Source organism: Panulirus ornatus, chromosome 55 (assembly GCF_036320965.1).
Source record: "Panulirus ornatus isolate Po-2019 chromosome 55, ASM3632096v1, whole genome shotgun sequence".
Taxonomy (NCBI): domain Eukaryota; kingdom Metazoa; phylum Arthropoda; class Malacostraca; order Decapoda; family Palinuridae; genus Panulirus; species Panulirus ornatus.
Window position 1 is genome coordinate 37,376,385 of NC_092278.1, and position 14,633 is coordinate 37,391,017.

The 14,633-nt window shown below is 39.3% G+C and overlaps 1 protein-coding gene across 4 annotated transcripts in view; it reads right to left on the bottom strand.

Moving 5' to 3' along the window:
• Fnta (farnesyl transferase alpha) overlaps nt 1-14,633 on the bottom strand; it is a 92,130-nt gene that overhangs the window by 13,841 nt on the left and 63,656 nt on the right. The window contains exons 1-7 of one of the 4 annotated variants that reach the window (XM_071693482.1): nt 12,731-12,869; nt 11,273-11,423; nt 9,421-9,544; nt 6,344-6,439; nt 6,091-6,225; nt 3,931-4,131; nt 1,081-1,261 (exon numbers count right to left, since the gene is read on the bottom strand). In XM_071693482.1, coding sequence (XP_071549583.1) covers nt 1,081-1,261; nt 3,931-4,131; nt 6,091-6,225; nt 6,344-6,439; nt 9,421-9,544; nt 11,273-11,414 — 879 coding nt within the window. In that variant the 5' untranslated portion in view covers nt 11,415-11,423; nt 12,731-12,869. Of the gene's footprint in view, nt 1-1,080; nt 1,262-3,930; nt 4,132-6,090; nt 6,226-6,343; nt 6,440-9,420; nt 9,545-11,272; nt 11,424-12,437; nt 12,468-12,531; nt 12,556-12,730; nt 12,870-14,633 lie in introns of those variants that run through there. The other 3 variants (XM_071693481.1, XM_071693480.1, XM_071693483.1) reach the window with 3 other exon arrangements.

A 14,633-nucleotide genomic window follows, 5' to 3' on the forward strand; every position in this document is an offset into this window, starting at 1 on the left:
CTTCTTGCCAGATATATCAACTGTGATGGGTTTTCCTCTTGCTCGTCATCTTCTTTAGGGTTTAACACACAAATGGCTTAATGCAGCATGAAAATATGTTATTCATTTGAATAACACATGATTTCTGAATGGTAACCGAGAGAGATGCTATGAGGCACACAATGCCGGATTGTCTTACATATACTATCATATGCACGCAGCTGTTAGCACTAGTGGACGTACGACCATGTGTAATTCTTATATTTACATATATATTCTTTTAATATTTTTTCTGGTTGTATGAACAGATGGTCATAAGTCACATGTACATACTCATATTTGTTCGCTTTCATCCATTCCTGGGAACACCCTGCCCTACCAGAAACAACACTGCCACCCCCTTCGTTAGCATGGCAGCACAAAGAAAGACGAAAAAAGGCCACATTTGCTCACGCTCATTCTCTAGCTTTCATGTGTAATCCACTGAAACCACAGCTCTCTATCTCCATCCAGGCCCTACAGACCTTTCCATGGTTTACCCTGGACATTTCACATGCCCATTCTTTCATTCATGCTCACCATTTCCTGCATCAGCAAGGCAGCACCAGTCACACATCAAGATATGGCCCCATTCCTTTGCACATCCATTTTCTAGCTGTCATGCATACTTTTGGATAAAAATCTACACTGCGAACATTTCCTACCCACAAAGTAATTTAATAATTCTACAATGATGATTCTTCTCACATTAAAAGTCCTATCATATTTTCAAAATGTATATTCTAATTTCCTCAAAACATTTATCCTGAACCTGCAACAATTCCCATTAAAAATTTCATGAAAGTTCTTCCATGGTCAAGATCTTGGACCACTTCATTTTATACAGCTTTAGTGGCTTAAACAATGAAGAAAATTACTGTACCGCTTGGTTCTTAAAATCTCAAAAGATTTCAAATGATAACCAGCTTTCACTATCCTCCTTTATCAAGATGCCTATAACAAGTCACTGTAACTGGTATTCTACCTCATTCATTACAACTGCTTAATCTCTCTATAAACTCAAGTCACTCAGGATAATGTTAAAGTATGTGATAACCATACCTCCAGAGTTTGTTTTAGAATGTCCTGTCTCGTTGAGACCTCTCGCTCCATTTTGTCTTCCATTAGATCTATCATAAAGTTAAGAAGATGTGGTGACCGCTGTCCTGCATCATACATCTGTTGGCACCACTGCTCCAAATTGCCTACACTACCTATACCACCATCACAGTGTTGGACAACCCTGAGAAAAAAAAAAGAAAAAAAGGTGAATAACTATAATCACATTAAGAAAACAACATAAGGTCAAGAGGATTGCACAGGGGCTGAAAAAGTGGGCAAATGAGAGCCAGGGTGAGCAAATATCAGCAAACTTCAAGAACAAAAAAAGTTTTAGGAATAAGGCAAATAGTGTAAGAAAAACAAACAAAAAAATAGGTACATTAGTGAAGGGGACAAAAAGGGAGCTGCTAACAAGGCAGAAATGAGGCATGGAGGAGATAGTGTGTGTACTTAGAGGGTATGTTGAATGTATTTGATATCTGGGTAGCAGATGAGCAGTGTTTACGTCAGGGAGGTAATTGGCATGAGAGTCATGGCAAGTAGTTTGGTGAAAAGTGATAGTGAAATGTGGCAAGGCAACAGAAGTGAATGGCATTGTTGATGAATATCTTAAGGGGATGACTATTGCTGATTGGTTGGTTAGGATTTTCAATATATATACGGATCATGGTGAGGTGCCTGAAGATTGGCAGAATGCCTTCACTGTACCCCTGTATAAAGGTAAGGCAGATAAAGGTGAATGTTCCATTACAAGGATACTTGTTCAGTGTACCTAAGACCAAAACTAGACTGCTTCTGAAGCTAGTCACCACCCCTAAGGATACACAAGAGCTAAAAGAGTTAGTACATGGAAGGGCAACAAAGATGGTAACACAATTAATGGAGCTGAATTCCAAAGAAAGACTAAAGCATTAAATTTGCCAACCTTAGAGGAAGGATGACAGGTGACTTGATCACAACCCATCTTTGTATCTTCCTATATCTATAATGCCCATTTCCTTCGGGAACTCCATCAAGAGGGTGGTTATGGGAAAAGTCTCTGTAACTGGTGAACTCCAGTGCCACTTCCGAGCCTTTAGTGCCTAACCCTTAAAAAGCCACTAGCAGAGGGCAACTCTAATGCAGTGTTTTCAGAGGCTCCTATGTAATATTCCTACTGACTACCTTACATTTTCAAACCAGACAGATGATGCAGACAGGGAACAGTTATTCAAAAGACGTAAGAATAAGACAACCACAGGACATAACAAGAAATTAAGGAAGAAACTTGCTAAAAAAAAAAAAAAGTAATGAAGTACCTTTTTAGTATGAGTAGTGGATAAATGAATAAAACTAACTGAAGACATGAGTGATGCAGACAACATATATTTATTCAAGAAGCTGTATCATGTTCGAGAGATGAAGCCTTACAACTGTAAAACTCCATCCCTGGACAGTACAAATAGGCACTAATTACACAAGAAAGTTATGAGAGCTGTGATGGGGCAGGAAAATATTAATGAACCTTAAAAACAATAATATATGTTTCCTTGCGCTACCTCGCAAAGGTGGGAGACAGCAACAAAGCAAAATAATAAATAAAAAAAATGTTTAGGAAGGTGAATAGTGAAACAAGACCATGAGGACAAGCAGGGGTGACAATGTGGGCAGCAGACGGGGAAAGAAGTGAAGAAAAAGAGATGGAGTTAGTACTCTGAAAGACTGTTAAAATGTGTCAAGATGACAGGGTTGCAGGTGGTTGGGATGAGATGGCATAGAGTGAAAGTATCATGGCACATCATATGTTCAAAAGAGAGAAGGTAGTGGAAGCTATGTGTAAGAAGTGTAGCAAAGTAGCAAAAGGGAATGGGATTTCATTTATGTTTCTCAAGAATGGAGGGGACAATGCCTGAGCAAAGAGCCTGAGAGCTGGAAGAGTGCAAGTACTCTGTCCTTATATGAAGATAAAGGGAACAAAGTAACTACCTGAATTACAGATGTACAAGCAGATCTGAACCCTTCTGGCCCACGAGTGCTCACTAATGTGGAGGGCATTTTTCATATGTATAACAACTCATCCCAGCCATTTTCCCTTTTGACATGCCCACATTTTCTTAAAAAAAATTTCTCCCCAATAGCAAACTGTCTTCATCCTACCAAGCAAATGGGTTAATTAGAGCAACTATGAATGGGGATTAGTCGCTGTGCAACTTGCAACTTCCTCAGTGTTTCTACAGACAACAGAAAGACAAGACTGGCCTTCTATAATAAATAACAGAGTAACATACTTTCCCAAAAATATTTAACCCAAGCAGCAAACAATTCCTATCCTGCTAAAGAAATAGATAAATTAGTGTCAACTGGTTAGGAGGTTAGTCATTGTATGTCTGGTAACTTCCTGCAAGTGTCTATGTACAGAAGACAGAACCACTTTTTTACAGTGTGTATAAGTCTACTGAGTACACCAGGTAGTGTGTACACAAAAAAGGTGGCATGCTGATAGTTTGGAAATACCCAGAGGATGAGCAAAGACTGATTAAGAGGGTCTTTAAGGCAGAGGCAGAGTGAGTAAAGGGGAGAAGACTAAGGAGATGGAAAAATGTATCTTGAACTTTGATGAGAGTGAGAGGCATCCATGTGATAGAATGAACAGAACTGATATACTGTCAGTGAGATAAACTAGGGTATATGGAGCAATCTAGTTAAACCATGGTATAGTCTGTAGGGCTTATCTTTTGATGGTGGGCAATGGTTTAGGTACCTAATGCTTGGCAAAAAGAGAGGAGGAGTGTGCAAAGAAAGCTGTTGTTAAGATAGTTGTTAAGATAAAGTTTAAGTATTCTTAACAATCAATCAGCAACCAGTACTTACCCTCTGAGATAGCTCCATGGGCTCTCATTACCCACAACTTTTTTAATAGCATTCTTAGCATAATCCACTTCTCGCTCAATCACCTCCTGTGTGAAGCCCGTAGTTTGTGCGATAGCAAAGTGTCGCTGGTTCCACGCAGAGTTGTTTCGAACATCATCTTCAAGAAGTCTATCTACATAATCTAGCTCACCATCAAATAATCTGCATAGATATGAAATTCAAATAATCAACCATGATATGAAATTTAAATAATCAACAATTACTCACTTCAAGCAAAATACACAAAACTAAAACAAGAAACCCTTAGTTCTTTAGTTTTTCTTAGGATAAAAACGTATATCAAAGAGTGTGGTTTTCTACCAAGTACCTTAGATACTGGTAGGGATAATTTTTGCAAATCTTAGCTTGAAAAATTGATTATTGTACAATGTTTTAATTACTCACTTTACACAGTTCACTGTGACTATTTAAAGTATACCATTCATGATCTAAATATTACAAAGTACATACCTCTTAAACAAAAATCATATGTACAAGTTGGAATTAATATCTTTCATAATTGTTCACAGTTTCCCAAGTTAGCAAGGTAGTGTAGGGAACAGATAAAGAAATGGCCTCATTCACTAACATCCACTCACTACTTTTCATGTCTAGTGCACTGAAAGCATAGCTCCCTATCCACAAACAAGCCCACAGACCTTTCCATGGTTTCCTCTAACCACTCTATATGCCCTTGTTCACTCTAATGATAGCATATAATCCCTATATACCACATTGCACCAATTTACATCATCATGTGCACATCTTAGACCCTCCTGCATGTTCAAGCACAAAGCACTCAAAACCTTATTCATTTCATCATTCCATCTTCAATCTGGTCTCCCCTTCTCCTTGTCCACTCCACTTCTGACATATATTCTTTCTCAACCTCTCCCCACTCATTTTGACCATAAGTCCAAAACATTTCAACACATCCTGTTCAGCTCTCACACCATAATCTTCTTACTGCCACACCTCTCTCTTACGCTATCATTTCTTAATCAACACTCCTCTCACCACATATTGTCCTCAAACATATTATTCCCTGCACATTCACACTCTTCCATGCATTCTCAACTACAGCCGAAACCTTACATCTATGCAACACCACAGGGACTAATATATACTTCAAACATATCCATCCTCACTCTTCCAGACAATGACTTTTCTTTCAACATATTTCTCAATGCTTTCAGAACTTTTGCCCCTTCCTCCACCTTCTGTCCCACACAATCTCTCTGTTGCCTATTCCCTCATGAAGGTGGCCACAGCTAATGTTTCCATAACTCGTGAACTACAGCGACAGCTTCTTAGTCTTTAGTGCCTAACCTTCAACAGGCCACCTTCAGTGGGCAACTCCAGCACAGTGTTTTCAAAGGATCCCACCTAATGCTTCTACCAACTACCACCTAATGTGTCAACCTAATGTTCCAACCATTTCTACCTAATGCTCCCAGCTAATATTATCTACTACTTCTACCTAATGCTCCTGTCAAATCTTCCTACCTACAACTTCTATCTATTGTTCCTACCATTTTGTCAAAAAGGCAGGACTAGCACATAGGAGCATGCTTGTGGTCAGAATGCCAGCAGTCCACGTGAGGGTAAGGCAGAAAGAAAAATCAGCTACCCGATTCAGAGTAGTGCAATTTGACAACCACTGAAGTACTGGCTCACTAAATAGCCGTTACTAACCCTCTTGATATCTAGGAGGGTAGTACCAGTAATATACCTTCCTGGTTGGTGGCAGCCTTCCAACTCCTATCTACTTTTTACTATAACTCATCTTCCTCCTTTCACACAACCTGAGTGGTGGAATCAAATATCTGCAGGAAATTAAAATGAGAGCAGGAGCTATTGCATCGTTATCTGACAAATTTATCAGAAGGAGGCATCATCAATGATTATAGCAGTATAAGGATTAAAAAAAAAAAGTTTTTTTCATTTTCATCATTGATTGTACGTCTTAGGACCAAAAAGCGTTCAAAGAAATGCATCTCTGATCATATATTGGGAGTCTACAAGAAACCACTTTTAACTCCATGGAATTCTGCTGAAAGAAAACTTTTCATGAGTATTTCTAAAAAACAGGTTATATCATTTACATAAATACATGCTTACATGAAGGTCTTGAGAACCCACTGTCGATGTTCCCAGGCATGATAATTCTTGGCATCTTGATTGAAAATCATCTCAGTTAGCTTCAGCTCTTTGCTTGCATCACCTAACCATTCAACAATCACACGGCGATGATGCCTGTAAAGGTAACATTGTAAGCCAGTTACAGTCATAAATAATGCAGTGATACTGACAAACTTCAATTATCAACACATGGCAATAATGTATCAAATCATTCTGTCACTTGGTATCTTACCATACTTGATAATTCTTAGGGTTCATTTCAATCATTTCACGACAAAATGTTAATTCTTTCTCCAAGTCACTCCCCAGATGTTTCAGAATCTTCCTCCTGTAAGAATATATTGACAAAGAGCAGGAAGTTAATACATATATCTTAAGCTAGTAGAGTATACAAAAGACTGATGTATAAATGCTCACCACAAACAATAAAAGTAAACTTCTCTTGCAAAAATTTTTCAAAGACAGTAAACCGTAAATTTAACGGACCCCAATTAACAGACTTGTTTTTGGTAGTGTGGGATATACTCGGTTTGTTTTGGTCTCCGTATAAAGAGAATTGTGACTTTATCTATCAAATAATTTTGCAATCCTTAGATTCAAAACGACATCAAGTGACAGAGGAGTTAAAACAAGCAAGTGAACTGTATATTGTATAATGTATCAAAAAATGGCCCATAGATTACATTCTCGATTTACTGTACTTTCTATTCTACAATACTCAGCAATTTGTGTTTATACATGGAATGTGATGTAATTAAAACATATCTGCTCGTTAAAATCATATATTATATCCCAACACTGTGAATTAAGTTTTCAGTCATAATGCTTTTTATCAAACATCAACACCCACCATTCTAAATTCATCGTTAGCACTAAACATCAAAAATGTTGCTATATCGCAAGTCATAACATGAAGCTATCATCTTTGTACTATATTTCCTTATTAGCATATCCAGTGCTACTAGAATTATAAATCTAATGTTCTTCAGTGAAAATCACTAACGTTGAATATTTTTTTTTTTTTTTGCTTTGTCGCTGTCTCCCGCGTTTGCGAGGTAGCGCAAGGAAACAGACGAAAGAAATGGCCCAACCCACCCCCATACACATGTATATACATACAGTCCACACACGCAAATATACATACCTACACAGCTTTCCATGGTTTACCCCAGTCGCTTCACATGCCTTCATTCAATCCACTGACAGCACGTCAACCCCGGTATACCACATCGCTCCAATTCACTCTATTTCTTGCCCTCCTTTCACCCTCCTGCATGTTCAGGCCCCGATCACACAAATCTTTTTCACTCCATCTTTCCACCTCCAATTTGGTCTCCCTCTTCTCCTCGTTCCCTCCACCTCCGACACATATATTCTCTTGGTCAATCTTTCCTCACTCATTATCTCCATGTGCCCGAACCATTTCAAAACACCCTCTTCTGCTCTCTCAACCACGCTCTTTTTATTTCCACACATCTCTCTTACCCTTACATTACTTACTCGATCAAACCACCTCACACCACACATTGTCCTCAAACATCTCATTTCCAGCACATCCATCCTCCTGCACACAACTCTATCCATAGCCCACGCCTCGCAACCATACAACATTGTTGGAACCACTATTCCTTCAAACATACCCATTTTTGCTTTCTGAGATAATGTTCTCGACTTCCACACATTCTTCAAGGCTCCCAGAATTTTCGCCCCCTCCCCCACCCTATGATCCACTTCCGCTTCCATGATTCCATCTGCTGACAGATCCACTCCCAGATATCTAAAACACTTCACTTCCTCCAGTTTTTCTCCATTCAAACTCACCTCCCAATTGACTTGACCCTCAACCCTACTGTACCTAATAACCTTGCTCTTATTCACATTTACTCTTAACTTTCTTCTTTCACACACTTTACCAAACTCAGTCACCAGCTTCTGCAGTTTCTCACATGAATCAGCCACCAGCGCTGTATCATCAGCGAACAACAACTGACTCACTTCCCAAGCTCTCTCATCCCCAACAGACTTCATACTTGCCCCCTAGTTAACTTTGCTTGTATATTTTAGAATGTGCAACTTTATAAAAAAAATGAAGGTGATAAATTTCATAAAACAGCGGTCACAGACATTTCACTGCAAATTAGTTATTTTTGTGTTGTCAGCACATAAGTAAGTGAGCGCAGGCAGCAAAATAAAAATAAATTAGCAATATTATATTGAGAAAAGTGTCTACAAAAAACACTGTTTATCCAACATATGTTTTCAAAGGCAATACACAGCCAAGGTTTATCGTGGGTACAAGCATATGACACTCTCAGAGTGAAATCATTGCACATCTTGTTGCCAAGACTAGTGTTTCTAATGGTGTAAGCACCAGCAACTCCCCTCCTCCACCATAGTGTATTTCAGGCAATCTTGAGGGAATGATGTTCTTTCTTTACTCTTCCAGGCTGTCACTTCATTTTGGGAATTTCACTTTTGGGTATTGCATCTTTTCCACATGTGCTTCTGAATGAATGGTTCTTAACTTTCTGAGGAGAAGAAAACCCAAATTCTTGCCTGGAAGCAAGAAAATATGGGTACACCTGAGATTTCTAGGTGCATGAGGTGCTCAGAACACATAATCGGGCAGCTGCTTCCTGCATCGCCTCATCATTGCCTCATCTTAAGCCCAAACATCTACATATGGTAATCATGATCAAAGATAATAAAGTACTGAAATGTAAGTGTGACATCGACTTTGAAAATGCATAGGGAGGCAGACAAGGATTTTTGTGGACACTAATTCTGTACAATAAAATAAATGAACTCCTATCACAAGGGCCCTCTGGATGTAGGGTCACCTGTCTACACCTCTAGATAAAGTTAAATATGTAAACAATGAATTATGTATCTATTTTTAGTGATTATTTCACCTGTTTCTCATTATTACAATACTCAGAACAGGACAACTACATAATCCTCGATCTTCATATAAGAACATTGTTTTTACAGGTGAATAACATCTATTCTGTACAGATATGTTACAGATCAATTCACTTTTCTCTCAAACCGTTCATATCCATACAATATTTTGGTTGCAAATGTAATGCAGCAATGTACTGCACTGTATGTTCCTCTAAACATTAATGATGCATCTCCATTTTGCTTTAATAATAAACCTATAACATTATAGCTTACAAATACCTGATGTTTAGACTTAACTTGTTCTACATTTACATCTCATAGCTGCATCAGACTCAGTTTGCCAAAGCAGGGCTAAAGTCCTAAACGATCTAAATAAAAAAAATTGGTATATTACCTCTCTCTTACCTGTACTGCCACACAGTATAATTGGCAGCATTCATATTCAAGGCATCTTCTGTCAGATACAGTGCTCTCTCAGACAGCTCCCCATTAGCCATCACAGCTCGGAAATAGTCATACACATCTGTAACTGTTAAGGCATTGATTAAGCACAATGAATTGTATTCACACATTTATGACTAGCCTTAATGTCAGCAGAGAATGAAAATCAATTGAAAAACTGGAAAAACAGATTGAGATGCTAAATCTTCCTTAAACTAAAAGCATAGTTTTCATGAGATTTTTTTCCATACTGACCACAAGACTAAGAAACACCACAAAGGTCATTCTACCAAAAATCTTTGCGCTAATGGACTGTGTATTACTTAAAAAAGTATTCCAGCTAATGAGGCTTAGTGACCCAACTAGCAATAACCCTTTGAATGCTGTTAACCACAATCATAGCACAATTTAGTTATTCATTTCACCACTTGTCTTGTCTCATCATAATTAACCCAGTCTGGCAAAAGTAACCTTGTTACTAATGCTTCTAGCATCCATTTCTTACCATTTCTCTTCTAGAGCTCCTTCCAGTTTTCCTAGATTCTTTGATGGCTCATAGTTCCATTATTCAACACAGAAAACATTTTTGCTAATCACCTAGCATTTCACAAATATCTATGCTTGTTGCCAAATTTGTCTTTTGTTAAGATATTGAAGATCCTTAGCTCTGAGCAGTTATTCTTTATTATAAAAAGACTGATTTTTGTTTGTGTACAGGGTAATCATTTCACTTCTGGGACAGTTCTAACTTTAAAAGACTGTTTGACAGAGTAGTCTCAGCAATCCAGCAAATCAGTTCTTCCAACCTGCCTTCAAAACTTGACTTACTTTTCCTATACTGCACTGTGAGTTCTCTTTCTTCTAAATATATCACCTCAGTTTCCCCTCCTCAGAGCTGGCTGCTTGTATTACTTGCCTTTGCCATTATCTAGGCCACACACCACTCAGCAAGATGTATCACAAAATGTCTGTGTGGCTGTTTGAGAATGATGAGCGGGTTTTTGATGTCTGTTTCTTTGTGGAACAAATCCTATTACCTGCTTCTGGTGGGATACCATTTGTCAGGTAGTATGGTACATGAAATGATATGCTACCTCGGTTACACCATGGTACTGAGAATGGAAGGATGTAACTTTTGCTTGCTGTCCTTGTGTTCAGTGATATTTCTGCTATTTCTAAATTGTCCCTGGAACAAATGGCTCACAATCTTGCTTGGAAGCATGAAAATGTATCAGGAAGACCAGTAAGCCAACTGATGACCAAACAGGGATAGGCAATTACTGCCAAGTGCAATACTGCTACCTTTACCTCTCAATATTCAGAATTAAGGAGGTTTAGCTACAATGGTATAAAATGAACTGAATCAAAGTGGTGGTGGTGTGTTCGGGGGCTGCAATGGGTCAATGTGGGGCATCTGAAGCGGTCAAGTTGCAATGGTCAAAGTAAAATACAGATTAATCAGCAAGGTTTAGTTATGGAAGGTAAACTATACACAACAGCTAGAAAGGGGATGTATGTAAATCATGCCATTCTCCGTTCCTGATGCTACCTTGCTAAGACAGGAAAGACAGTTATACTGAGAAGAAAAACTCTCCCAACAATTTTCTATTTTCTATCACCATAATAATCCCTGCATATTGTTGAAGAGAACTATGAAGGACACTATACAAGGTGGAATGGAAATCTTTCTCTCAAACATTATCACTTTCCAAAATCAGTATCAGTGTAAGCAGCGAAATGAAGATTTTACCTCAAAAGTTCAGCTGTCTGTGCCTAATGCTACCTAGCTAAGCAAGAAAAAAATGTATGTACTTACAGGCATCAGTATATGCAATTTTAACAACTGCATGAGGGCCATCATCTTGAGGTACAGGTGTTACATCTGCCCATTCTTCTCTGTCTTTGTAGAACACCCAAGTCTCTTCGTCTGAGGTGTACTTATCACCATTTGAAGACATTTTTCTGATCTGAAAAAAGTATCATCCACTTCAGTTTATCATATACAGTATAATGTATGGGCGATAGATTTTAAAGCAACTGGAAAGTGTGTTTCAACAGAGGAGATCCTGCATGTCTAAGGCACAATAAATGTAAGGGACTGGTCGTGCCCAATGAACCTTAGTGTTTGACAGGATTTGGTGCACATGCATCTTATAATTCAAAGAAACAACTCAAATGCAGAAGCTGCAGGCAATAGTGTCCCATGAAATGTAAAGAGATGAACTTCATTCAAGTACAACAATAACACTTCGCAAAAATATATGTTTGCTGCCAAAAACTAGATATCTATATCAATCCTCTGGTAATTTCATTGTCTAAATGTACCAAAAGCATTGCAGTCATCGCAGTACCATGTCGGTTGCATACTGAAGGAGGCAATATTTACTCTCACCATACACAGGCATCTTTAGGTTATTAGGGAGTAAAAGCTTTTGGAAGAGTAATCAAAAGACATAAACCATCTGATCAAGAACAATATCATACATGAAGGCCAACAAGGATTTATAACAGATAAAGTATACAAGGTACAATGAAGGATGAATTGCGAGATATAACCTGGATGTTATGGCCTTGAGCAGGACAGTACAACCCCTAAACCCATAGATACAGCCCTTGGCCACAGGAAGTTAAAGTAAGGCTGTCACAGGCTCAAATACTTTTATTCCACACTTTCCCTGATCATCATAGCCCTTCCCACCATCACATCTATTATCATGGGATAACAGCTTATGTTCCAAATCAAACTCTCCTTGTATAAATCACTTCTAAGAAATAAATGGAGTCTTATGATCTGAGTTTTTTCCAAATCCATCATATTCTGGTGGTCCCCTTCGCAGGAACTTTACCTTCGAAGATAAGCTAAAATACGAAAAAAAAAAAATTGCTAACAGAAATGCAGAACTAAATATAAATATTAAATCAAACAAATGACCTTTAATCCAACCCCGTTATCACGGATACGCCCATGAACCCAGGCCTACCTCAGTGTAACCCATAAGTGGTTCACGAGAAAATCTGAAAAACTACATTGTCGAAATTAAGCCAGTCGGCACATTAACGTTTAATCCAACCCACCCCACCCATGTAGACTCGTCGGCAAAACAACTACGGAAGGAGTGCACCTACCATACAGCAATTTAGTTCACGGTGTTATCTAAGGCAACACATAAAAACAAATGAGACTTATCTGTAGTAAATCAATCTAAATAGAAAGCACTAATATGTTAAAAGAAAATAATTTTGATAATAAAAATAATGCCGGGAAACACCTTACCACAAAAATACTGTACAAATGTTGACCAAGATTAATATAGAAAGCACAGTTGATGTAAGTTTCACGTTAGTTTAGGAGAATATCAGAAGAATATTCTGATAATCAAATATCCGAAAAATCTGAATTACACAATTTCATTAAGTACACATTTAATGTCATACGATAATAGGGGATCTAATATAATCCAATGCTATAATCCTCAATCTAAAATGCCCAGATATATCGGTTTTTAATATAAGATAAAGCCTAGCATCATTATTCTTTAATCAAATGTATATACACAATAAACATGTTTTATAAAATGCAAACATTACAGAGCAAAAAGGAATGAGTAATAATACGAACCGTATCTTTTACCTAAGTCGCGGGGATCTAACATGTGTGTCGTATGACTGGGAGAGTTACAGGACTATTTTATATTTCAAAATTAGTTCATTTTACCTTGGAAACTTTGAAATACGTGAACCGGAGTTTATATACATCCATGAACCAATAGAGCATTTCTAATCTATTAATTCATACTATATCAAACGATTTCTGAGGACAAAACGCTGATAAGGCAAATAGCTCTCTAGGTTTACTTGTGGTATTACGTCATCAACCATTTTCAAGTAATTCCAGTGCATCTTCCTCTTGACACGCAAACCGTCTTCTCGAGAGGTGCACCTTGTGCACACAACATTCTCGAAGTGCACTGTGCTTCCTTAGGTAACAGTTCTTCCCTACTGAGAGTATTTTCTGGAGTGCACTTCTTGGTGGAAACGTCATTCCGAGTACACAGCACAGTCCTTTCGAGGCGTGCACCATCCTCTTAGTGCACAAACTGTTCTCCTGAAGCTCAGGACATAATCCTGGTGCACACAGTGACCTTCAGATGCGCAAGCCGGCCTTTTGGTGCAAAGAAATTCCTGTTGGTACGCACAATACCGTCTTTAATGTATAAAATGGTGCACAATACCCTCTTTGATGCATAAAACGGTGCACAATACCCTCCTTGATGCATAAAATGGTGCACAATACCCTCTTATGCATAAAATGGTGCACAATACCCTCTTTAATGCATAAAATGGTGCACAATACCCTCTTTAATGCATAAAATGGTGCCCAATACCCGCTTTGATGCATAAAATGGTGCACATACAGGCCTTTAAGTGCACACAGCTTTCTCCAAGTCCACAAAGCGTCTTCTTAGTGCACCAGGCGTCTGCTTGAAACACAGTATCCTCTTGGTGTCAACATCATTCTCTTGGTCACCCATCTCCCTCCTGCTGAGCACATCTGGCTCTTACAGCACGCAGCGTCTTCTTGGAACATATACCGGCCTCTCAAGAGCTCATACCGGCCTCTGTCCACACAGCGTGCTCTTGGTACACACGCTGGCCTCCTGCTACACACAGCGTGCTCTTGGTACACACGCTGGCCTCCTGCTGCACACAGCGTGCTCTTGGTACACACGCTGGCCTCCTGCTGCACACAGCGTGCTCTTGGTACACACGCTGGCCTCCTGCTGCACACAGCGTGCTCTTGGTACACACGCTGGCCTCCTGCTGCACACAGCGTGCTCTTGGTACACACGCTGGCCTCCTGCTGCACACAGCGTGCTCTTGGTACACACGCTGGCCTCCTGCTGCACACAGCGTGCTCTTGGTACACACGCTGGCCTCCTGCTGCACACAGCGTGCTCTTGGTACACACGCTGGCCTCCTGCTGCACACAGCGTGCTCTTGGTACACACGCTGGCCTCCTGCTGCACACAGCGTGCTCTTGGTACACACGCTGGCCTCCTGCTGCACACAGCGTGCTCTTGGTACACACGCTGGCCTCCTGCTGCACACAGCGTGCTCTTGGTACACACGCTGGCCTCCTGCTGCACACAGCGTGCTCTTGGTACACACGCTGGCCT